General features: G+C 36.3%; 1 protein-coding gene and 1 long non-coding RNA gene across 3 annotated transcripts in view; one reads left to right on the top strand and one right to left on the bottom strand.

The window, feature by feature from the left end:
• LOC138056793 (dynein axonemal heavy chain 6-like) overlaps nucleotides 1-13,397 on the top strand; it is a 158,195-nt gene extending 144,798 nt beyond the window's left edge. Inside the window, exons 12-23 of one of the 2 annotated variants that reach the window (XM_068902686.1) lie at nucleotides 23-211; nucleotides 374-526; nucleotides 1,776-1,853; nucleotides 2,950-3,117; nucleotides 4,243-4,424; nucleotides 5,290-5,386; nucleotides 5,957-6,170; nucleotides 6,830-6,940; nucleotides 10,218-10,327; nucleotides 10,866-10,984; nucleotides 12,371-12,465; nucleotides 12,746-13,397. In XM_068902686.1, the coding sequence (XP_068758787.1) occupies nucleotides 5,352-5,386; nucleotides 5,957-6,170; nucleotides 6,830-6,940; nucleotides 10,218-10,232 (375 nt within the window). In that variant the 5' untranslated portion in view covers nucleotides 23-211; nucleotides 374-526; nucleotides 1,776-1,853; ... (1 more) ...; nucleotides 4,243-4,424; nucleotides 5,290-5,351 and the 3' untranslated portion in view covers nucleotides 10,233-10,327; nucleotides 10,866-10,984; nucleotides 12,371-12,465; nucleotides 12,746-13,397. The other variant, XM_068902685.1, reaches the window with a different exon arrangement.
• Nucleotides 13,398-18,607: 5,210 nt separating this feature from the next.
• LOC138057798 (uncharacterized) lies at nucleotides 18,608-18,989 on the bottom strand. Its single transcript, XR_011133718.1, has 3 exons — nucleotides 18,976-18,989; nucleotides 18,813-18,887; nucleotides 18,608-18,720 (listed from the first exon to the last, which is right to left on the bottom strand). It is a non-coding gene; the product is annotated as an uncharacterized lncRNA (long non-coding RNA).
• Between the last annotated feature and the right edge of the window lie 5,779 nt (nucleotides 18,990-24,768).

Raw genomic sequence — 24,768 nt, 5'->3', positions numbered from 1 at the left:
TTTTCTCCACAACAATTCTCAGGCTAACCGTTGGATCAGAGCAAAAGAGGCCAAGAATGGACCACTTAGTGATCAAGCTCGCAGAGCAGAGTATTTTCTGTGAATGTTCGAGAATTGCATTCCTATTGGTATGCCTGTGCTTCTGGGAGAAGTCGAAGAGACCCTGGACCCGGCCTTGGAACCAATCTTGTTCAAGCAGACTTTTGTTGAGGCAAGATGGAGATTACTCTTTTTGTGACTTGCTTAATTTTTAAGGTGTCTAACTGTAGGATATTAATCCCAGAACTTTAGATGTTTGTAACCCAAGCCCTCCCCCAGTTGCTTGCTTATTACATAATTATTTTATCAGCCTCATTCAAACTTTGTGTTTAAGGCTCTTGAAAGATAACATTATCACCACCAACGTTTGTGGAAGAGAAAAAGTTAGAGCAGCCACTAGATCTAAAACAGCAATGTTGAAAGGGAAAGCAGGAGATGATGTGCTCATGACTTGATCCAGAAACAGTAGGACCTCAAAATCTAATGGGTATGTTCAGTGTGAAAAAATCTTACTCGCAAAGAAGGCTTCTTAGTTTTTTTGATGAGGGCATTCAAATCAAAGATATAAAGAGCAAAGAGTTGGTCATTTAGTTGGGGCACTGAAGAAAAAACTTTCCCACTCACTATGTGTCTCTTTGCAACTTTTAATTTCATTGGATTGGTATTGCATGTATCTCTGTTGTATTTTACTGGGATTGTGCATATTTGTTGCTGTGGTATATTACTTTGTCTCCATTGTTTTGTGAATCAGTCTACTTCACCAAGTGCTGTGATAACTGTGAGCTGTGAATTGCTGGCAACAGCTACAACAAGTTGCAAAATTGTTGAGACACTTTCATTAAAAAACACCTTTTCTAGCTTCCAGTGCCCACAGGATCTAGAATTTAAACCTTTCCCAGACGTGCGGCAACTGAGCTTTGTTAAGTGGCTATCAATCATGCTTTGTGCTCTTTTCCAGGGTGGGCATGTTTATTGATTCATCTTGGAGACATTAATTTTCTTAAACTTGCAGTTATTAATAATATTGATTATTATTGTTGTCAAGGTTACCATAGTTACATTGCCATTATTAATGTTTATTATCATCCAAGCCACAGTCCTCAATGTCCATTATCATCATCATTCTCATTATTAATGTGACCGTGCACCGGTGGCTCAGTTGGTTGAGCACCGGGCTGCCATGCGGAAGGTCGTGAGTTCGACTCCAGCCAGACCAACACTCAGGGTCTTAAAATAACTGAGGAGAAAGTGCTGCCTTTGTAATGACATCCGCAAATGGTTAGACTTTCAAGTCTTCTCGGATAAGGACAATAAGCCGGAAGTCCCGTCTCACAAATAACTTCCAGGTTCATTAGTTCTCTGTGGGACGTTAAAGAACCCACACACTATAGTAGGGATGAAGTTCCCGGTGTTGTGGCTGTCCTCTGTTTGTATATGGGTGGGTGGGTATGGCAGGTCCACATCAGCTGAATAGCTGCCAAAACTTCAATCTGCTCAAACAAATAAATAACAAACAAACAAACAAACATAAGCATTATTGCCTTCATCATCAGAGTAGGGTCACAGTGATACATGTACAGTACCAGTTGCTCAGTTAATGTTGTACATGAGTGCAACTCAATCAGTTTATTACATTCTCCTTACTCTGGTCTCATTTGTATAACATCTGTGGTCAAAGCTGCACCATTTACTGGCTTCTTGGTTTTTCTAAACATTATTGTGCCTTTTCACTTTAGGATTCATTTCTGGCTTTCACTAGCTTGAAGAAAGAAATAGTCAGCAAGTCTGTCATTGTTAAGATAGCATCGATAGAGGTATGATGTATATTTGTTTGTTTTTGGTGATGGTTGTGGTTTTTGTTGTTGGTGTTGCTGTTTTTTGGGGATATTGTTACAGTAAGCGGAGGGGTCTCCAGCAAAGTAGCTTGAAATTCAAATCTCCTTTACTTTGCCTAATCTTCAAAATGGCTCCAACCTCCAATCCCGCACATAACTGTTGAGATAATTCTTATCTTGTTATTTAAGAGAAAGAACTCTTTTTTTGAATCGTGAATTATGTATTATCATGATACATGCAATGTATCTCCTTATTCCAAAACAATGATGAGACATGGCTGGGTTATTTGCTTGTTTCTGATCAAAATTGTGTTAGAAGGGCCTAGCTGGGAAGGGAGTATTGCTTGCCTTCTTTCAATTCAGAAGATTATAAGACAATTCTGGCACTACTGCAAAGTGATTGCAAAACACTGGCATGAACAGAAGTTAAAAAGGGAGATAACAAGACACAATGTAGCTTTCATATCTTGAAAATCAAACAGATCACTAGGATGAGCAGTTTTTTTATGAGATATTAGACTTTATTAAAAACTGGATCATTGGATAATACGATTCGAGAGTTTTGATTGGCTAAGCCATCATGGGTTATGAGCCATTATACCATGATCTACAAACACGGCAAGCATATGCGTGATTTTTTGGGCCTTTTTATTTTTATTGTAGTCTAGTTTTCTATATTTTGGGGGCATTTTTAATAAAACAATTATTCCACTCGCCCTCGTTGGATATGAGATGATTATAGCCAACGAAGCGCTACGCGCCTCATTGGCTATCTATCATCTCATATCCAACGCGCGCTCATGGAATGATTGTTAAGTATTCATTACTGACAGACAACAAATAATTATTGTCTTTTGTCATCATGCTAATGAGACCAACCAGGCTCGCTCAAAAGCAACATTTTTTTGGTATTATCTCCATGCGAACGAGGCTAGTTGGCACAAGGACAAAGGAATAATTTTATTGACCGTCATTTATGAATATGGTCTATGGGAAAGGCATTGCAATACTGTACATTTGGGGCAGAGGATGAGGGACATATATCAATGCCAATTCTTTGTTTTTGATCTCTTAGCTTTGCCCAAACCCTTCATTGCCCTCTGAAAGCTCAGATGATGGCTGTTCAACAACGAGTGAAAATACAGAAATGACTGAAGAAGGTGAAGGTCTGCAAGGCAGTTTTGGCGAATGTCTGACAAGTTTTCGGTGATTGGTGTTTGTGAAGGCTTTTAGAGAAGAGAAGGTACTGTTTCTGTAATTTATGACATTTTTACCCAGCTAATTCAAGACCAGACCATTCTTTAAAACTGACTCCCTTGTGAAGTCAGACTCGCATAAGAGCCTTGCCGGCCATGCATCACTATTCATGCCAGGCTATTTATTGTGAATAATAAATTATACCAGGTTGGTGGAAATAATGGTCTAAAATCTGCTCGATCTTTGTAGTGCTGGGATTCTAAAACATTAGGAGCTGCATCGATCCTCCTGCTTATCCTGCTGTTGCCTAAGGAACTTAGAGCTATTTGTGCACAACATTTTCTTGTGCAAATCTACATGTATGGAAGCCATAACTTTCTTATGTAATTTATATTTGTTTGATCTTAAAGTTTTGTCTTGTGGTGTGGTTTTGTCATTGTGTGGTGAGGTTTTGTCATTATGTGACAAGGTTTAATGGTTATGTGTTGTGTTTCCTTCACGATGTGTTGAGGTCTTCTTTTGACATGCTGTGTTTACATAATTTCATGTGGTGAGATTTTTTTTATCACGTGTCTAGTTTCTCCCTTTATTTGATTACAAACACAGCATTTCAAAAGAAGACCTCAACACATTGTAATGGAAACACAACCTGTAAGCAGCAAACCTTGTCACATGACAAAACCTCACCACACCACATAATAATGTCGCCACAGTACACTCCAAAACGTCAAGACAAAACTTCAACACCAAAACAATAAAGATTACATAAGAAAGTTATGGCTTTCCATACAAATTGGAGAGCAATTTATTGGGCCGCTGGAGAAAAAGGAACACAGCTTTTTTTACTCTCCGCTCCCCTAATCTTCAGTTCTTTGTTTTAACTGCAGTCCTGTTCGTGTTGGCTTTGATTGTTTTGATTTTTTGCCTTTCAATGCTCTATGGTTGGTTGAATAGTTGAAAGTGGTTTATTGACACATGGTTGGTTGAAGGTTAAAAGAGAGTTGAACCAACTGCATGCTAAGTTAACCAATCACAGCGGCATATTTTTCTACTCCCAGAGCCAGTTGGTTGCGCTTACCTTTGATCGGCTTATTGATTGTGTACCTTTGTTGCTATAGGCTCATATTAAAGAACTGTAGAATTAAATTTGTACATATGTATTTACACACAGGTCATCTTCGGCTCTTTGGATTTTGTTGTATGAAAATTATGGCAAGACGTTCATGGAGAGTCCATCAATCGACCTCAACACCCTGTATGCTGATGTGGGGACCCACCACACCTCTTATCGACTGGGTTGGATCCCGTAAACATGTTCCTGAGATTTGCACGAGAAATGAGCTACAGATAAAGGTGAGACTCAATTTCAACCGGTCTTAGTTCAATCTTCCCTATCTCCTAGCAAGCTGTTATTTCTTGTTGTCAGCAAGAAAATGCACCCTCTAAGTTTGCTTCGCAGCAGGATTTTGGTCCTAACAGAAGTAGCATTGCGGGACTACTAGAAGGTATGAGGAGAAGTGTTGTGTGACGGCCCTTGAGACTGCATTTGGCCGAGGCGGAAAATACCATAATACTCTTTGTTTGTCCCCTCAAATTTTGCATAAGCATATTGCTTCTTGTTTCACTTGGGACTTACAATGGTCCCAAGAGAAAACAAACGCAATGCTTATTCCAAATTTGGGGAACAAACAAAGAGTATTATGGTATTTTCCGCTCCAGCCGATATGATTTAGGAAAGGTGTAGTCCAAAATACATCTAACCCAACTTCTATACATTAAAATTCAGTCCTATGCAAAAGGCATCATCTCAAGGCCCTGGGGAATAAACTCACACAAATCCTTATTTTTACTCCCCAGAGCCTTAAAATCATGTTTATACCTCTTACTAACTGAGTTCGAGGTCCGTACTGTAAGTTACGGACCGAGTTTTTTCCCGTTGATTTATGGCCCTTGGGCCCTTTGTAGAATACGGCCCGCTAATTTAGCCAATTACAGCACGCGTACTATCTGAGAGATATAATAAATTGTTTTAAGTTGAATTTTAATATATTGAGATTGGTCTATTCAGGCGAGGAAATGTGCTGTTGCGAACTACTACTTCCAAATGTTGCAACAGTCCCCCCCCTCCCTAAAAGTTGCGAATTAAGTCACAAACAATCGTTTGTTTGGTTAGTTTCATTTTATTTTGCTTAGCTACAGTTTTGCCTTTCATTCATAGGATTCTTCAGGTCATGTCGTTGGGTCAAGGTCATTGGCCTGTGGCCGAGAAAATGATCACCAATGCAACTAAAACAGGAGACAGGATCTTCCTCCAGGTAAGAACTAGTGAGTAAAACTCATAGGCCAGTTTGTTGGCAGGTGGGCTAGGATCAGTCGACATGCTTGTCAACTGTCATTTTTGCGTCAAATGTACCTTAACTGCTAAAGTTGGCGAGAACAAAGGCATGTACATGTAAGAGGGCAACCGTGCTGTTAGAAGATGCCCAAAAAAGGAATTGCAACATTTTACTTTTCATTGCGTGTTTGTGGCTCCATGATCCCAAGTGCTTTTTTTTTCTGGTCGCCTCTCTAATGCCTGCACAATAGATTACTTCGACGACTCGACGGCCATTTTGAATGATATTGTTCCAATACCTATTATGGGATGCCCAGGGGGCAAAATGCATATTACAGTAATTTGTTTTCTGAGCATGCCGTAACATCTTTTTAAACAATCGGAAATCAAAATGGCTGCCAAATTGTCGAAGTATCCTATTATTAATTTTATGCATTGTTCATGCATAAAATTTAGTTTGTCAGCTTGTGTCAGCTAGAATAAACTTTTTGATGATAACATTAGTAATAGGGGTTTCTTGGTTTTCATTTTCTTTTTTCTCGTTTTTTAGAATCACCGTGAAACTGCTCATCAAACACCTTTCAAACTTCAAAGCGGAAGTACAGGAGGACTTCGCACTGTTTCTGAGTTCCATGCCAGCCAAGACTTTTCCTGTGACAGTTTTGGAGAACAGTGTCAAAGTAGAAAATGAGGCACCAAAGGACTCAAAGCAAATGTTGAAAGAGCTTTTGGTGAACTCAGTGCTGATACATTTGAGAGTCATAAATATGTGCAAGTATTCTTTTCCTGGTTTATGACATGAGTTTATGGAGAAAAGATAGTAGAAAAGAGTTTTGAGACAATAAGATGTTGTTGTACATATTGGTGTAGTGGTTAGTGCTTTAACACATTGTACTGGGAAACTCCACTCCACTCCAACTAAACAGATAAGAAAGCATTTGTCTTGGAAATATTAAGGGGTTTTCAAAATTGCTTAGTTTTGTTTTCAAATCTTTTTGACGCTGCTATCTTGAATAAATTGGGACATGTTATGGGTGCCCTATCATAATTATACAAGAGCTTGTCTTGTCAGAACCATAGGGCAACTGTAACACGTCAGAGTTGGCGGTTCCCGGAAAAATTGACACCCGGAAAGTATCGGGTTTTAAGTAACAGGCCGCAGTTGTGCTTTGGCCATGCAGGTAACTTTGACGAAGTTGTTGTTGTTTTCACTGCTATTCTTGTTATTATTCTTGTTATTAAATAAATATTATTATATTATTATTATTATTACTGTTTTTATTATTATGATCCTTATCATTATCACTATTATTATCATTATTAATTATAAATAACTGTACTTTATTGATTAATTACAAATTTTTTCCCACAACAATCGTCATGCTTGTACTGATTTGTTTTTCCTTTGATGTTCATTAAACAGTACAAGTTCAGCGACTGGGATTTAGAGAGCGCTCTGGACAATTTAAAGATGTACTTTGCAGATGGCGGATTCTTGGGATGCCCTCACCTTTATCACTGGCCCGGTAAAAAGGTTTGTTCTATAAAATGGCAGTTTCAACTATTCTTGAAGAGACCATAAAGGTGCGTTTATGCCACAGAGCAAAAATGGAACAGGACGGGTTTGATTAATTTTTTGTTAAGAAACAGTGAGTTCTATGAGCGCTATCTGTGTGTTAATGCATCCATGATTCCTTCACAAAACGTATGAAAACTGTTTCTTTTCAAAAGTTATTGGCTTTTTAAAAAAAATATGTTCTGTCCCATTTTTGCTCTCTCTTGGAAACACGCCTTTAAGGAGACTCAAACCAGTTTCAGCCCTTTTAAGAAAATGTACTATTTAGATTGATTGGATCGACACTACTTTTCCATGTAATGGCTGTCATTATAACACCATATAAAACCACAATAATTACTTGACAAGGTATGCTAGAAAGGTGATGAAATAGGTTACCATAGAAACAAGATCCATCTATATAGAGAATATTACATGGCCGCGCGGAGATATGAAATTTCTCTTTGAACACAATAAGAGAAATTTCATATCTCCAAGCGGTCATGTAATGTTCTCTTTATTATATAAACACCAATGAAATACTAAATCATTCACGAAAGGCATCGATTTTTATATGTAACCATAGCAACAGTGATCTTTTCAAGTGTGAAAATAACATGCTTGGTATTTCATTGGTGTTTATATAATAAATACACCATACTTCTCGCCTGTAGGCAGTTACATCTCATAAATTAACTCGTTGACTCCCAATTTCTATTGCTGGGTAGTGATTACCAGGCTTAAAAACAAAACTCTCTGCAAAGCTAAAAAAATTATCAGTAGCAGAAACAGAGCTACCTTCACAATCGGAAAATTTTAAGGTGGCTCTGAATCAGCACATAAGAATTTTAATAACTTCTCAGAGGATTTCACCTCGCTTTGTAATCACTTCCCAGCAACAAAACTTGGGAGTCACCGAGTTTGTTTCTGATGTAAGCGTTTAAAAGTCAAAATAGAGGGTGTATTTGGATGGCTCCTTCGTTGCTATGCTAGCCTATAACGGCATATATATATAACGTTGTCTTAGTTATAATTAGTGTTTCATATCATAACATTTTCTTTACGTAAAATGGTTTTGTAGGTTCAATCCCTCTAATAAGACATTCCCTTCAAATTGTTGAAAATGGTTTGAGTCATATCTCAAAGTGCATCCAAAATTTACATTTGGTTCATTTTTACTGGGTTGCCTATGGCAAACCAGTCGAGGTCTTCGTTTAGTTTGTTTGTTTTCTTTTTTGGTTTTTCCTTTTTTTTCTTTTTTTTTCGTTTTTTTTCTTTTTTTCCGTGTCGGTAAAAGCCTTGCCTGTCACTCCCCTGGTAAGTGGTGTCTTTGTGCATAGAGCCTTCTACGCGTATGTTCTTAGGATCGAGAGGGTAGTGGAACTGCGTAGATTTCTCTGGTGGACACAGTAGAACCTGCAATGGCGTCGAAAGTCATGTAACGCGAATGGCGTTTTAGTGGATATATACCCTTATGGAGCTCAATAATGGAAAGTCAGTTGGATAAACTAGGCAGGAAGCTCAAAAGCGACGAGTACTGGACTTCGACAACAATCTATCGCCCGTCGAGACGAAATCAAAGTGAGCTCTATTTACCTGAAGTACATGGTAATTTGACACGATTGAGTTTCTTGTCTTCACGCACGCAATGAAATAGGAAGAGGTTTTCGCCTCTAAGAGCAAATATGTTGTTAGTTTCAATAATTTTTTCGCTGGAAAAGGATTCTGTGGTATTTTCTGCCTTTGTGAATTATAATATCATGTTGTGTATTGAATTTTCGAGCTTAAGGTTGAAATGTGATATGGGAGAAGTTTTTTAGTATTGCTCTGTAAGCAGGAAGGGTTCACAGGCCTGTCGGAAGCGTGCTTGAGTTTCAACAAAATGAGCCCCAAAATCAGTGAAAACTTGTGACGCAGATGAATAATAAAGTAGCTGCTATTTCCAAAATGATGGAATTACCTGGTGATAAATAACGTCGTACGCGTCTTGGAGAGTAAATTTTGACTTTGCATAAATAAGAGTTGGGCGATTGTGATCTTTGTTTTGACTTCGCTCATTTCATTGTCAAACTTTATAACACTTGACTGAAAAAGAAACTTACAAAAACCCGGTATCTTGCCATCATTTGACACAGATGCTTCACTGTTTGGCGAGTTAACATGCCGCGGTAAGTTAATCACGGCGCCCGCTGAATTCCGGCCATGTCACTTTCGATTTTGCAATTTACTTGAACGTAGAAAAAATGTTTGTCGCTGATCGTAACTTTTTATATTCTATATTCACGGTTCAAAATTAATGTTGTTTTGATGTCGTAAATATTTTATTCTCGATCGACCGTCCGGGAAACTTCCTTCTGCTCTTTCTGAAAACTGTGTATCAATAATTCTTTCCTTTTTCATCAATATTTGTTTTGCATAAAGCAAGCTAACAAGATCTGTACCTTGCTGAGTTCGCATTTGTTAGAGTTAGTAGTATTTTCGGTCCGATGCTTCTGTTTTATGAGGGGAATGTTGTCTTGGTCTCCCATCCAAACACTAACCCCGCCCGGCAGGGCTTAACTTCAGTGAACTTTAGTATTAGAAAGCTGTCAGATGCTCAGAGGGCACACTTGTGGTAAACAGAAGTTGTGAGGGAACTTGAAAATTATCAACATGTCAGCCCAGAAGCCAATGTTTCTCGCTTCTCCTTTATTTGTTATTCTTCAGAGACTGGAATGCTGTATTTCAATACCACACAATTCAGTGCCTTCTGATTTTCTGTAGCACGTACCACAGGCAACCCAGTGTATGCTTCACAGAAGCATCTCGTTCTTCTAGTTGCACTTTCATTTTCCTTTGGATGGGGGAACGGTTTTTTGGTTGGAATTATATTTGGGGAGATATTTGTAGTATTTCTATAATTGTAGATTCTTGTTGGGTAGAAGACGTTTAAAAAGGTCATGGCAGCATGAGAATGCAATCAGTCTCGTTTTCCTCTTTGACAGTCAAGTAAGAATGCGATCCTCTCAAGATGAGTGAGTGGAACCATGAAAATTGTCGCAAGGATTGCATCCTTATTAGACTGGCAAAAAGAAAACTGAGAGATTGCTTGCAGTGTGAAAATAACTCAAGAAAGTTACACAAGCTTTAAGAGACTGTTTTACAATTTTATTTCATATTTTCAGTAGTAACAGATCACGCACTGAGCGAAACAACCTGCATGGTTAAGAACTGGAACTCAGGTGTTCACATCTTTATTATTTGTTTGTTTTTACAGATCACATGTGAATGATGGGTTACGATTGCTTAGGACCAGCAGTGCCTGACAACCATTCTAGGAAAATTCTAGGGAGATTCTTGAAGACGATTACAAGTGTTCTAGCTCAGGTGGGAATACAATTTTTCCTTTTACCAAGCTCTGTTTGCTAAGCCCAATCAGTGAATGGCTATCAATTTCCTTACATGATCAAACTTACTACGTAGTTGCTTTCCTTTTTTTCTCTAAAATAGCCGCGATTCTTAATATTCTCTCCATTAGAATAAGTCTTCATTTGCCTCTTACTGTTGCTCAGAATTAAAGAATGTTTGGTTGTGACAAGGTAACAAGGGCTGCTTGCATGTAGCAAAATAATTTTCACAGCAACCATTTTGAAACAAAATCATCAACACGAAGCATCCTGGCCCGGATTGCTGGAAGCATGGTTAGCACTAACCAGCGTTAAATACCATGGAAACCTATAGGTTTTGATACCTCTTATTTAATGTTGTTAACCAGGCATCGCACAACCGGCCTTCAAGCAACCGGCTTCTGATATAAAAAATCATTTCTCAGCCGGTACTGTGAAAAAAGTGTTGAAAAGGGACGAGAAAATAGTAGTTTAAAGTAGCACTGAATTTTTGGTTAACCCTCTTTGTATGTCTGTAGGTGTTTTTCCCTCCTTGATTTGATGGGCTCCTAGAGACCAGGGATTATAATGACAGTCCTTCACTACAGTACTTGGACAAGAAGTGGACCAATTTAATTCTCTCTTTCAAGTCATAAAGGTAGGCAAATACCTGAAAAGACAACAAGTTTTTCACAATTTGTAGGTGCTTCACAGTATTATCTGGGCAATGCTTCTGTCATTAATAAGGGACGGGTATACATGTATTTTTCATATGCCTTTCTTTAAATGACCTGGATCGGACCGGACCGGACCAGATCAATTACAAAATTCCTGGGTCACCAGTTTAGGTTACTTCCGACCTTCGCGGATGTCCTTCGGGAAAAAAAAATCTTACACGCGTTAGTTTTAATAAAATCCTAACAAACAAAATATGCAACCTCACAGCTGCACAACCAGCCTTGCATACTTATTTTGTTTTTGGTCATAATAAATGTAGTTTAAGATAAAAAAAATATAGTTTAACTGAGTTTTCCTTTTAGTGTCAGGAGCCGGAAAAACGTGAAACCACCAAGGGTTTTTCTATTGAAGTTATCGGGTATCGGATGCCGCAGCACGAGCAAAATGACTTCACAGTGTTATTCACAAGATATCAATCAACGAAGTGTCTCGGCCGTTTTCAATATACTGATTGGTTGTCTAGATATCCGCATCTAAGGTTGAAGTGACCAAAAATATGCAAGACTTGTTGTGTACATGAACGCCACAGGAAAAATATTTTAAGTATCAGAATTTCCTGACAAACTTTTGTTTATTGATGCCTTGTGAATAACATTGTGCAGTGATTTTGCTTGTGCTGGGCATCCGATACCCTATAAATTCAATAGAAGAAACCTCTACTGTTTCATGTCTTACCAACTACGATCCTGACACTTTCCAAAAGGAAAATTCACTTCAACGATATTTTTATCATAAACTACATTTACTGAGCTTTCTTCTGATGTATAGTTTGTTAGGGATTAGTGAAAGTATTGCGTGTACGAATTTTTTCCCGAAGGACATCTGCGAAGGTCGGAAGTAACCTTAACTGGTGACCCAGGGATTTCATGTGTCTACTTTGGCGGGAATTTTGTTATTGATCTGGTCTGGTCGGATCTGGTCCAGTCTGATCCGATCTGATCCGGGTTTTGCCATCAGCCCCAATCTTAAGCCATATGAATAATTCATTGTATCCCTAATGAATATATGAATGTGCATAAAATGTGGAGAATGCATGAATATGTATGAAAATTGACAAATATACATGAAATGATATCCAATGAATGAATGAGAAATTATGGATATGTATTGAATGAATAAGAAGGAAACACGTAAGAGAGCACAATGAGTAGTATCAGATAACTACTTATTAAAGACATTAATTATGACAATGAGTTTAAAGCATGTGATGGAGGATGGGAAAAATCTGTTTGATTTGATCATGAATGAAAATTATTCATAATCTAAATGAATCGCCCTAATGATGACCAAATTTTACTTTTACCAGGATCTCTCCATGTGGATCCAATGCAGCCTATCCTTCTCTCCTGAACCAGTCAAAGACTTGCTTCTTCTGTGTATGCAACAGTCATGATATACAATGTGAGTGTGGCTTCCTATCAAAACCCTAAACAAAACAAAGAAGAAAGACATCTTGAAAATGATAAGATGCTGTGTATTACCTTGTAACTTCTTATTACTTGTTTTCCATAACTGTATTGTGCTGCTAAAAAGAAAAAGGTCCTTTTTTTTCCCCTCAATTCTTCAGTATTGGCTGTGGTATCTGTAGACAAGTTTTCAGAAAAAGAATTCTCAGTTAGATGAGTTTACGTGTAAGTGATTTAGTTGGGTTAAATTTAAACAAATGCCTTTGTATTTTTAGGTCATGCAGTCCACAAACTTTATTACCAAAAAAGGAAACAGCTCTGTTGTGTCAGCTGAATTAATAAAAGACTGTAAAACAGAACTTTACTTGTCACCTTAGCTTTGAGTTGTTCAGACTGTTTCTGTGAAATCATCTTACTTGTTTTAAGAATCATCATTGATAGTTGAAGAAATTTTAATTAACAATTATTCACCGAAGGCAAAGTGATAATCACTGACCCTGTTTTAGTATAAATACACAGGTGATTATTTCAAAAAAGAGAAAAAAAGCATTTCAACGCAAAAATCATCTTCACTTACAGTGGCAAAACGACTACTCGCTGCCATTTTGTCCGTCGAGGTGATTATCAGCTGATAATCCGAGATAGCGAGCCAATGAGAGCGCACGATTTTGTATAATCACCTGTGTATTTATACTAATGAGATTTATTTTTAAATAATCAGGGTTTCAAAGCAAGTCATTTTCTATTAAATTTCTTTGGCAATATCTAAGTAGTGAGAGTAGTTGAGGATAAAAGACAAGGCTGTTGTATCAATACTTTATTTTTCTTTTCTTTTTTACCATTTCACTCTGTGCTAAGTTAGGAAGAGTGCTGTACATTTTTATACGTTAAACAATTTTATGAATAAACTTCAAACTGTACAAGTGAGATTTGCATGATTTCTTTTTTTGAGGCTCAAACTGCCTAGGAAGTTGAAAGGTATATTTTTCTTTTCTGACAAAAGGCCTTTCTAAATAATTGCATGATATAACAAAAGTGTGAAATGAGAGGAATCAATGAGTATGCATGAATACAATGAATATGCATGATATGCATGAAATCGACAGCAATTGATGAATATGCATAAAATGAACGGGAATTAATTATTATGCATGCATTCGATGACTATGCAATGAAACTGGCAGGGATTAATGAATATGCATTAAACCAACAGCAATTAATGAATATGCATGAATCGACAGCAATTAATGAATATGCATGATTTTGATGAATATGCATGAAATCGATAGCAATTAATGAATATGCATGAAATCGACAGCAATTGATGAATATGCATGAAATCGACAGCAATTGATGAATATGCATGAATCGACAGTAATTAATGAATATGCGTGAAATCGACAGCAATTAATGAATATGCATGAAATTTGATGAATATGCATGAATTCGATGAAATGAAATCGAATATGCATGAATTCGATGAATATGCGTGAAATCGACAGCAATTAATGAATATGCATGAATTCGATGAATATGCATGAAATCGACAGCAATTAATGAATATGCATGAAATCGACAGCAATGCATGAATTCGATGAATATGCATGAAATCGACAGCAATTAATGAATATGCATGAATTCGATGAAATGAAATCGAATATGCATGAATTCGATGAATATGCGTGAAATCGACAGCAATTAATGAATATGCATGAATTCGATGAATATGCATGAAATCGAATATGCATGAATTCGATGAATATGCATGAAATGGACAGCAATCAATGAATATGCATGAAATCGGCATGAATTTGATGAATATGCATGAAATCGACAGCAATTAATGAATATACATGAATTTGATGAATATGCATGAAAGCAATTAATATGCATGAAATCGACAGCAATTAATGAATATGCATGATTTTGATGAATATGCATGAAATCGATAGCAATTAATGAATATGCATGATTTTGATGAATATGCATGAAATCGATAGCAATTAATGAATATGCATGAAATCGACAGCAATTGATGAATATGCATGAAATCGACATGAATTTGATGAATATGCATGAAATCGACAGCAATTAATGAATATGCATGATTTTGATGAATATGCATGAAATCAATGAATATGCATGAAATCGACAGCAATTGATGAATATGCATGAAATCGACAGCAATTAATGAATATGCATGATTTTGATGAATATGCATGAAATCAATGAATATGCATGAAATCGACAGCAATTGATGAATATGTATGAAATCGACAGCAATCAATGAATATGCATGAAATCGACAGCGATTAATGAATATGCATGATTTTGATGAATATGCATGAAATCGACAGCAATTAATGAATATGCATGATTTTGATGAATATGCATGAATTTGATGAATATCCATGAAATCGACATGATTTTGATGAATACGACAGCAATAAATGACTATACATGCATTTGATGAATATGCATGAAGAAATGGTCAGTTTTTACCAGCTTCCCTTTGTAGTGTAAAGTTGCTTATCCTTCACTCAAGGCTCTGGCCAGCTGGGTTATTCTGTTGCAGTTGGTGATAACCCGATTTGATTGGCTTGCTTTCAAAACCTCAAATAAAAGCAAAAAAAATAATTAAATAACTTCACTTTTTTATAAATCTTGAAGCTACCTTAAAATCTAGTAATTGGGTTTGTTCGATCTTGATTCACACCAGATTATGTCAAAGAAAGAAATGTTGAGGTATTTTTTGAAATGGCGTAAGTGATAAAAACGGATCAAAAGCGTTTCTATAAAATATCATTTTTTAAACTAATTAAAGACTAAACCTTAAGCACAAGAAGGTATTACAATTGACTAAAAAGTTATAAAATGTATATGCATAAAAATGTCATTTTAGAATAGTGAGGTTGGTTGTCATTATTTTTACTATTTAGATGTTTAGAGTATTAGGAATTGCATTATAAAGAAACTTAAATTACCATGGAAATGACATGGTCTTTTAGACAAAGATAATCCGCTGTGTAAGGAGGGAGTGGTAAGGAAGGGGTACTATTAAAAGTACATGTCCTTATGAAATGATGAGTTTCCATACTATCATGCAAATTTTACTTGCTTTGTAAGGAGTGCGTAGTCTTATTTGCATGATAACAAGAAAGGTAACGGTCATCATAGGGATGGTGACATGTTTCTTTGGGCTTAACTTTTGTGGAATGGCAGTGGGTGGGGACCGTTAGGTAACTGAGAAGAAGGGGTTGGGAATAGGGGTCATTGAGGCCCTATCTGTCGTAAGGTGTTTTAAAAATCTGACGGTTATTAAGTATTTGGTTTTTTTTTTAATTGTTATAAATTGTATTTGGTGATATACGTTTACTACTAATCGCTCCACAGTTTACTTTAGTTTTTAGTGTTTACATGTAAGGATATTATTTGTTTCAACTAGCTAAAATGTGCAATCTTTATTGTAATGAGAAACTATTTAGGTACAGACTTTAATAAAATAGTAAGACGGAACGATAGAAAGGAAATTGTACTTACAGTCTGAATCTTAGATGGCCTTACAAGTCTTGATTCTTCCTTGATTGTATTCTGCTTGAAATTTTGTTGAAGTTTAAATTAGGCTGCGTGGTAAGAGTGAGTAAATGAAAATACTTTTGTAAAGAATAAAAATGTATTTACCTTTTGACTAATGCTAACAGCTTGGATTCATTAGCTTGGTCAGTGAAGATCATCATTTGCGAACTACAACTTATCTAACGAGAAACAAAAGAAAATGCAATCAAATATTTACAGTTTGAGAATTGTCATTTGGAATTGCAATTTCAGGCTTCTCGATAACTGTCTGCTGCTGCCTGCTGTGAGTCACTGCTAGTGCCACAAAGAGTATTGAAAAAGGATAACAGTCAAAGAGCGCACTTACTTTGTGTAAGTTCCCCAATGGGCGTTCGAATTGACAATCCTTTTCTTTCTCCCACTAGTCTGAAATTTGCTTTAGTGTACTAAGGGAAAAATGAAATGTTCAATGATTATTATTAATAAACATTGTTATATTAAAATTACAAAATTAATAAGATAACTTCAATTTCACCTACAGTTTTAGAGCTGTGCTGCCAGCAGGGTGTTACTCTTCCAATGAAGTTAACGACTTGTTAACTGAAAAAAAAACGAATTGTTAATTTAGTTGAGTATCAATCTAAGAGGGTAGAGAATACCTTTAAACAAGCAGTAACTATTAAAGAATATTATCGGAGCTTTTAAACCCATCCTTGCTCTATTGAACCTTAATATTAGTTTAAGATATTCTTGATTTGCGGCGAGTTATCTTCATGCTCAGCAATTTGGAGTGATGAGATTTGAATATTACTAGATTAAGGGGATGTGTTTAAAAAAATTATGGTAGGCTGCTTAAACGAGACGAAAAGGTTCACTTTTAATTAGGTATTCATATGAAAGGAGTTTGAGGGAATGAAAATTGTAATGACCTCATGTACGTAAAAAGGGTTCTGTGCTACCGGGGTAGGGTGGGGGAGAAGGTAAATGGTCAGGGAAGTTAGGAGAGGGTCCCTTAAATTACATGTCCTTATGATGCCATGGTGGTTTTCAAATTATCATGCAAATTAGTCACATATGGTATATCAAAAGGCCAATATTCAAAAGTATGGTAACACTTGTTAGCCGCCTTTTTGCGCATAAGTAACCCTCAAATTTGCGAAAAATATTTCCTTAGGGCGCGATTGCTCGCCAAAAAATATAAAGGAGGTCGATAGGATGCCACTTTCGGAGTGAACAAAAATCTCGTTTTTGGCTGAAACATTTATTTGCATGATAATTAGAAAGGGTCTGTGTACCCGATATCGTTGTTGGGTTAGGGGTTGGGTAGGAAAAGTAAGGGAATTGAGCAGGGGAGGGATAGTAGAACGGTGGGTTGAGGTTAAGGACATCTTCACAGAGCGTTTAAATTTCACACAACAGGATTAAAATTGATTTTCGTAATGTTTTTTAAGTTGCTATAAATTATATTCCTGTTTTAACTCCCGTCTGCTAATGTATTCTTTCAGCTTTCGTTTAATTTTATAATAGGGGTTCGTTGTTTAGAATTAATTATGAATAGGTTTACTTTAACATGGGCATTAAAGAAATATTGTGAAATTTATTTTTAAAAAGAGGCGGAAAGAGGAAGGACAAGTTTGGCTAGGGGCTGTTGTTTAGAATTTTATGGACGTCATAGAAAAGTAATGTGGATGTTGGCCGAACAACTATTTTAGGGCTTGTATTAGCGGGGTCGTCTGCGAAAAAACAAGGGAGAACCAAAACATTGATAGCGCGATGTACTTACAGTACGAATGTTAGTAACTGGACAGTGAAATGCCTCAATTTCTCATTGTGTATTGTTTGCTTGCATGTTTGCAGCTGAAAAAAAAGGAAATGTGCGTAAAAGAAATTTAAATTTGGCGGCTAATAAGCAGTACTTTTAAATAATATATAACAAATAAACAGTTTAAAAATGTGCAAGGATCACAAATAGTTGATGATGAAAACTGGCACTTGTACTTACGATTTGAAATTCGTTGTCCTACTTCTAGACGAGTGCCAGCTGCAACTTAGGAATTGCTACCTCCACTGTCAAAAGATCTGCTGAAAAATGGAGTTAAATTGTGTTAAAGTCAATTGATAAATCACATTTGTCTTGCGAAGTGAAGATTTTATTGCATGAAAAAAGTGAGATTTGAGTGAGAAAAGAGATTGTGCTTACCTTGTAAGGGTTTTTGAAATGAGCGTTTTGATTGACGATGACTTTCTAGCTGCTATGTTGCAAACCAACCTGAGTCCCCTACAAGATAAAATAAAAATAAATTCTATTAAATTAAGGAACAAGTGGAAAAGTATTAAACTGGGTAATTTAAAAGGCACTTACAGTTGGATGTGATCCTCCGTGTATATATCACCATTAACGCCTGCTTCAAACTGGAATAATAACTTAGTTAGATAATGGTATTGAGGGCATCACCAAACTCGAATAATTTAGTTAACTCGAGGTATGCATTTACCTTTTGAGTGATGCTTACAACTGTGACTACATTAGCTTGGTCCAGTGGTGATCGCCATTTGCGAATTTTAACTTACCTGTAACGGGAAAAAAAAGAAGAAGATGCAATTGTATTTACGGTTCCAGAATTGTCGTTTGGAATTGCAACTTTGGGCTTCTCTGTAACTGTCTCCTGTCACTGATTAGAGTCACCGGCAGTGCCTAAAAGAGTAGGTAAAATGGTTGGGTTTGTTTTGCTTCGAAAAATATATACCTTATTCTTATTTATTAAAACAGTCAAAAACCGCACTTACGTTGTGAAGGTGTCTCAAGGGGTGTTCGAATTATCCTTTTCTTGGTTCCATTTGTCTCAAATTTGCTTTAGCGTACTAAGGGAAAAATTACACGTATCACGATTACTAATTATCCTTATTGATAGAGTCACAAAATTAACAAGGTACCTCAAATTTCACCTACTTTGAGAGCTGTGCTACCAGGAGGCTGTCACCCTTGTAATGAAGGCAACAATTTGTTGGCTGAAAATAAAAGCATGGTTTCATCGGTTAAAAGAGACCACTAATTTGTGAATTTAGTTGATTGTCAATCTAAGAGAGTAGGGAAGGTCTTGAAACAAATTAATTATAAAGGGATATTATCGGAGCCTTTAAACTAATTCTTGGTCTATTAAGCTTGCTATTAATCTCCAAGATATTTGATTTTCGGCGAGTTATTTTTCATGCTCAACAAATTTAAATATTACTAGTATAAAGGGGATATGTTTATTTGAAAGATTTTCAATTGAGACAAAAGTATATTTCCCTTTTGTTATTATTTAATTTATTTATAATTGCAAGAATTATGTGGAATATTATTAGCATTGTTTGAAAACAGTGGTAAGGGTTATTAAAAAGGAGTTGTGAAAACCAGAAAAAAAAAAAAAAAAGGGACGTAAGTGATGTTATCGTTCTAATCTTGCTTCAAATTGCGATATTTGTATTGGCTGTGTTTTAGTGCTACTATTAGATTTCGTCACGTTTTTAAAGCACAACTTACATCATGACCGAAACGTGTGCAGGGAGCTAGAATGGAGGGAAACGTTATCAAACGGGATCAAGGGAGTTTGAAAATTGTAATGACCTCATGTACGTAAAAACCGGGGTAGGGTGGGGGAGAGGGTGAATTATCAAGAAGGAGAGGAGAGGGCCCCCTTAAAATTACATGTCCTTATGATGCCATGATGGTTTTCAAATTATCATGCAAATTAGTCACACATGGTATACTAAAAAGAGGAAAATATTCGGAAAAGGATGCTAAAATTGGCTAGCCGCCTCTTTGCATAAGTAACCCTCAGATTTCTGAAAAATATTTCCTCGAGCAGCGATTGCTCGCAAAAAAAATGTGAAAGGAAGTTGACGGGGTGCGGAGTGATAAAAGTCGCGTTTTTGGCCGAAAAATTTATTTGCATGATAATTGGAAAGCTTTGTGTACCCGTTGTTGTTGTTGGGGTAGGGTGGGGGAGGCACAATTAGGGAACTGAGCAGGGAGGGGTGGAAGAATGGTGGGCCGAGGTTAAGGACATCAGTGCAGCGCGTTTGAATTTTGTTGATAGTGGTTTTAAAGTTTTTTTAATGCGTTTTAAGTTGCAATGAAATTTTCCTGTTACCAATGTATTCTTCAGCTTTCATTTAATTTTTAACAGGGATTAGGTTTTTTTTTCTTTTGGTCACAATTAATTATGTTTAGGTTTACATGAGTTACTCTAACATCGGTGTTAAAGAAAATTGTTACATTTATTGTAAAAAAAAAAAAAAAGGCAGAAATAGGAAGGACAAGTTTGGCTAGGTGCTGCCGTTTAGAATTTTATGACGTTATAGAAATGTCATGTGGATGTTGGTGAAGAAGTATTTTTAGGGTTAGTATTAGCTGCTGTGTATGAACAAAACAAAAAAAGGCAAATGGCAAATATGATGTCGGGAGAATGGAGTCAACTGAAGAAAAAAGGACCAAAACATTGATAGTGCGATGTACTTACAGTACGAATGTTATTAACTGGTTTGAAAGGCCTCAAATTTCCCAAGGGTTGTTCAGTTATCTGCTTGGATGTTCGAAACTGGAAAAAAAATAAAAATAAAAAAATAAAAAAAGGAAATGTGATCTGAAAGAAATTAATTTTGGGTGGCAAATAATTAATTCCTTTAATTACTGTAAGTATTAAATGTTGCTAAGTTTGAAAGGCAACTGGGATCGCGATAGTTGGGGGCCTATTAATGTGGGTTGGAAATTATACCATCTCTGATAAGTAAATGTTTCAAGCAATGAAAAACTGGCAATTTTACTTACGATTTGAAATCGCGTTGTGCAACTTCTAGATGACTTCCAGCTGCAAATTAGAATTGCTACCACCACTGTCAAAAGATCTGCTCAAAAAAGAGTTCAATGGTGTTAAAAAGCCAAAAGTGAAAATTGCATTTGCATTGGGAAGTGAATATTTTATTTTATGAGAAAAGAATTCAGAATGTGCTTACGTTGTAATACAAGGGTTTTTGAAATGTGCGTTTCAAGTGACGATTAGTTTCTGCCTATTTTGTTGCAAGCTGGGTCGCCTATAGGAGAAAGTAAAAACAAATTCCATTCTAGGAACAAATCGAAAAGCAACAAACAAGGCTGTAATCCTCCGTCATTAACAGCTGCTTCAAATTAAACTGGGAGAGTAGGTTAGTCAATGGAATTCAAGACATCACTGATAGCAAAGAATTCAACATCATTTTAGTTAGAAAGCTATAACTTACTGTTTGGCGTAATCATTACGTGGTCTTGAAAGTTCTGCTAATTTCCTGCATCGGCCGTGATCTGCTTCACCTGTACAGTCCTGGGTGAATGTGAGTAAAGTACAAATAAATATGGGTCATAGAAAAATGTGTTGCAATGAAAGGCTTGTTGTAAACTTCTTGTGCTAATGAGACCTAGTTTAGAGATATTACCAAAGTTGTTAAAGTAAAGTTGGAGAATGAGGTTGGGATTATTTTTTTCATAAAGCCATAATACTTAAGGTTGATCCGTTGATCACCCAAATACCTCATTCTTGAATTGATGCGATGTTTAATTTGAGGAAGTGATGAGGTCGTGTAAGGTATCCTGAGGAGTTTTTAGAGGCATTGATCGCGGTGTTATCAGCGGCTGGTAACATGTAGTTTTAGACTAAGGAAATAAGTACACGAACATTTGATTAGTTGCAAAGGTAACGCGGCATTTTTCTAAGGAATTGTGAAGGGTATGAAAAGAAGTACTCACTGTGGACGATGTAAAGGGGTGTGGAAACTGGAGAAGCAAATTTATCGTCTTTTTGTGGACTCACCTGAAAAATGGATGGAATAAGTGGATACATTTAACATTGTTGACAATTAGGCCCGTTTTAACAGTTTCCGTTAACGGTGAGGAATTTGAATTTGAAAAAAAATGAAACAAGGAACGCGAGCATAAACATCACAGGGCGTGGATAAAGGGTAGTGAAGATCCAATACAGGTACTTACGGTTTCCATGGCAATCACTTGCGTTTAAAAGATGTGTGTACACGGCTTAAGGTTTGAAAGAAAAAAAAAAAAAGGAGGATAATAAAAAAGCTTATAAGTACTATTTGTTATCTTACTCTACGAGTGATTTTAAATATATAAAAGCTATTAATGATATACTTACGGTTTGGAGATCTTTTAACTGCAAGCTTCGTCAGTTTAGTTGGAAGGCTTGGTGTGACCAACTGTTATGATAATATAGTCGTAAAATAAAAGCGTATTAGTGATTTTGGATTTTTGTGATTGGTGTCAGTAAGGCTGTGATGCAGATCAAGGGTGTAACAAGCCTCGTTCTCAGGGCCTTTCTCCAAAGCGAAGGAAATTGGGATGTAATCCTTTCTAAAAATCAGTTGGTCATTGATTAGGGTTGGGATGAGGGGGATGTCAAAGTATAATAGTCTTTTTTTTTTTAATCAGTTTTACAGTTTACTATTTATTTTTGGTTAATTTATTATAATTATTTTTTCTTTTTAAATATTATAATGGTGTGGATAATGAGCGGAAAAGAGGCAAAAAAAAAAAAAAAAGACTGGTATTTTTTTTTTTTTAGACAATTTAGTTCAGTTATCGTTTAAACATCGTAGTAATGAATATTAATTTCGCTAGTCTTACCGACGTTCTCTGTTGTTGTTTTAAAGGGGATTTTGATCAGCGGGTGGTGTTGCATTGCTTCACATCAAGGAGAGGAGTATTCTTTGAAATTGCATGAACGCTTGATTAGTTGCAAAAGTAGTGCATGATTTGAGGGATTGCTTAATTGCAACAACTGTACTAATGATGTGGGCGAAATTAAAAATGGCTGCAAGAGAAGACTATTTTAAAGAGGTACTCACGGTGCGGACGCTGCTCGTGGGTATGTCAAGTGAAGAACCACATTCACTGTCTGCTGGGAACAAAGAAGAAGTGTACTTACAATTTGATGTTGGTAGTCGTCAACAACGGTGTAAGATTTTACTTCAAAAACTTTTGGGAAGAAGTCGTAAGTTCAGTATGAATATTATTGTGGGCATCAATTAAAGCTGGTGAAAATGAAAAATGTACCTACGGTTTGTATCGCCATTATTTGGTGAAATACCTAATTTCTCATTGTTTGTTGTTTGCTTGCATGTTTGCAGCTGAAAAAAAGGAAATGTGCTTAAAAGAAATTTAATTTGGCGGCGAATAATTAGTACTTTTAAATACTATATAACAAATAAAACAGTTTAAAAAATGTGTAAGGATCACAAATAGTTGATGATGAAAACTGGCAATTGTACTTACGATTTGAATTTGCGTTGTCCTACTTCTAGACGACTGCCAGCTGCAAATTAGGCATTGCTACCTCCACTGTCAAGAGATCTGCTCAAAAACGAGCTAAATGTGTTAAGTTAATTGATAATTACATTTGCCTTGCGAAGTGAATATTTTATTGTATGAAAAAAGTAAAAAGAGATTGTGCTTACGATGTAAGGGTTTTTGAATTGATGACTTTCTAGCTGTTATGTTGCAACCAACCTGAGTCACCTACAAGATAAAATAAAAATATTAAATTAAGGAACAAGTCGAAAAGTAATAACTGGGTAATTTAAAAAGGCACTTACAGTTGGATGTGATCCTCCATGATATATCACCATTAACGCCTGCTTCAAAGTGGAATAACTTAGTTAGATAATGGTATTGAGGGCATCACCAAACTCGAATAATCTAGTTAACTCCGAGGTATGCATTTACCTTTTTAGTGATGCTGACAACTCTGATTACATTAGCTTGGTTCAGTGGTGATCGCCATTTGCGAATTACAACTTACCTAACGAGAAAGAAAAGAAGATGCAATTGTATTTACACTTTAAGAATTGTCATTTGGAATTGGAACTTTGGGCTTCTCGGTAACTGTCTGCGGTCAATTAGAGTCACCGGTAATACCAAAAAGACTTGGGTGAAATGGTTGGGTTTGTTTTGCTTCGAAAAATAAATACTTTATTCTTATTTATCAAGACAGTCAAAAACCGCACTTACGTTGTGAAGGTGCCTCAATTCTTGTTCTATTAAGCTTGCTATTAACTTGAAAAGACATTCTTGATTTGCGGCGAGTTATTTTAATGTCATGCCAATTTAAATATCATTAGAACAAGGGGATGTGTTTAAAAAATATATATGGAGTTTTTCAAGTAGAACAAAAGTATATTTCCCTTTTGTTATCATTTAACTTATTGTTTATAATTGCAAGAACTATGTGGAAAAGTATTAGTATCGCTTTAAAACAGTGGTAAGGATTATTGAAAATGAGTTGTCAAAACTAGAAAAAAAAAAAAGCGATGTAAGTGCTGTTATCGTTCTAATCTTGCTTCAAATCGCGATATTTTTATTGGCTGTGTTTTATTGCTACTATTACATTTCGTCACATTTTTAAAGCACAACTTACATCATGACTGAAACGTGGGCAGGGAAACGTTATCAAACGGGATCAAGGGAGTTTGAAAATTGTAATGACCTCATGTACGTAAAAACAGGGGTAGGGTGGGGGAGAGGGTCCCCTTAAAAGTTCCCGAAGACCTTAGACAGCAATGACCAGAACCGGGTTGCTGACCAGCGGTTTTCGTTAAAAACAATAGTTTGCAGGGGGTGCTCAGTCTCGCGGGCTCAGAAAACCTTGGTTGTGCTCATTGTTATTAAAGGCTTTTCTAAAATTACATGTCCTTATGATGATATAATGGTTTTCAA

This window comes from Montipora capricornis, chromosome 7, assembly GCF_036669925.1.
Source record: "Montipora capricornis isolate CH-2021 chromosome 7, ASM3666992v2, whole genome shotgun sequence".
NCBI lineage: Eukaryota > Metazoa > Cnidaria > Anthozoa > Scleractinia > Acroporidae > Montipora > Montipora capricornis.
The sequence above is the reverse complement of the archived record's forward strand: the minus strand, read 5'-3'. Positions and strand labels throughout refer to the sequence as shown.